The 1,481-nt window shown below is 41.9% G+C and overlaps 1 protein-coding gene across 1 annotated transcript; it reads right to left on the reverse strand.

The window, feature by feature from the left end:
• Nucleotides 1-345: 345 nt before the first annotated feature.
• On the reverse strand, nt 346-1,254 carry LOC128359799 (lysophosphatidic acid receptor 6-like). The gene has a single exon (XM_053320123.1). The coding sequence runs from the start codon at nt 1,252-1,254 to the stop codon at nt 346-348; it is 909 nt and encodes a 302-aa protein (XP_053176098.1).
• Between the last annotated feature and the right edge of the window lie 227 nt (nt 1,255-1,481).

Raw genomic sequence — 1,481 nt, forward strand, 5'->3', positions numbered from 1 at the left:
GTCCTGATCCAGCTGTCTCCCAAGGTAAGTTATGTACTATACTGTATATACATTTGCACAGAGCCATGCTAGCTGGTAAGTCTTTCCAGTGTTTGTGTTTAGATAAGGTCTGAAGCTGCTTGCAGTAGCTTCAATTTAGTGTACAGGCAAAGCAACAAAGCAAACAAGCATATGTTTCAGAATGCTAAACAGTTTCTTTAAGAATAGTGCACACTGACAGTTGAGAACCATCACAAGAATTCAACCAACTATCTTCAAATACAGCTCATTGAAAAAAGGAATAAAAGCATACTTTTAAGTTCCAGTCACTAGCTTAATAGTTCCTTGTTGTGATAACAATAAACATCATGATGTCAAATGAGTAGTCAATTGTTGAGCTCTGTCTGTGCTGGTACCCAAATGTTGTTCCCTTTGGACAGAACCAGAATCTGCATCCTCTTTTTTCTTCCAGAAGGAATCCAAAGAAAAGTAGTACAACAGTGGATCCAGACAGCAGTTGACACTAGCAAGACATATCAAATACGGCAATTTTGGTGTCCTAATTATAACACCAATTGAAACAGGCACGAAACATATGATGAACATTACCAAGTTCATGGCAAAAATCAGCATGACATTCATCTTCTTGTTGATCCTTGCAGAGTCAGTGAGATGTCTGCGTAGAGTCCAAGACACCAAAGCAGTGGACACAATGTTGACGGTCAGCATAATAAACACTAACACCAACTGAAGGTAAGACAGTCCTGTTGTAGAACGCTGGTGGTCGTCAAATTCAAAACAGGTGTAGTTATCTTTGTGTGTTGTAGAAAAACTTATTCTCTCTGGGATGTTCAGCACAAACACAAAAATCCAAATGAGCACAGCAGATTTCCAGGCGTTGGAAGTGGTTCTCAGATGGAGTGTCCTCAGAGGATAAACTACAGCCAGCAGCCGATCTATGCTGATGAAGGTGATGAAGATGGAGCTTGAGCGAATGTTGTTGCGGAAGAGCATTGAAATCGAGGTGCATGCAGTGAAGCTCAGAGGCCAGGTACCTGTGGCATAAAAGTAGACCCTCATGGGCAGGGAGATGACCAGCAGCAGGTCTGAGATGGCCAGGTTGACCATGAAAACAGCACTGGGGGATTTGAGGCTGTGGCGGCGAAGCAGAATCCACAGTGCCACAGCATTGAGAGGCAAACCCAGCACCATAATAAATCCAAAGACTACAGCGTAACCCAGCTGTGGCCCGCTTGTATTCACATTGTTGCTCATGTCTATCTGATGAGAAAAGCACTGCACAAGTGTGCTTTACTGAACACTGACGCCGAGAAAATGAAACATTAGTTCCTCCTTCTGCTCTTTATGAGTGGGAAACCCGTGTGACTCAAGACACGAACTGTGGTCACACTGATGTTCATATAAAATGAGCAATGTATATTTAGTATGTGTAGTGAAAAATGTAATACCTTGTTACTACCTAATATATATTTTTAATCATA

The sequence above is a fragment of the Scomber japonicus genome, chromosome 6 (assembly GCF_027409825.1).
Source record: "Scomber japonicus isolate fScoJap1 chromosome 6, fScoJap1.pri, whole genome shotgun sequence".
NCBI lineage: Eukaryota > Metazoa > Chordata > Actinopteri > Scombriformes > Scombridae > Scomber > Scomber japonicus.

Bases quoted from the DNA above. Each gene is read 5' to 3' on its own strand.
- LOC128359799 (XM_053320123.1), bottom strand. From the start codon at position 1,254: ATGAGCAACAATGTGAATACAAGCGGGCCACAGCTGGGTTACGCTGTA.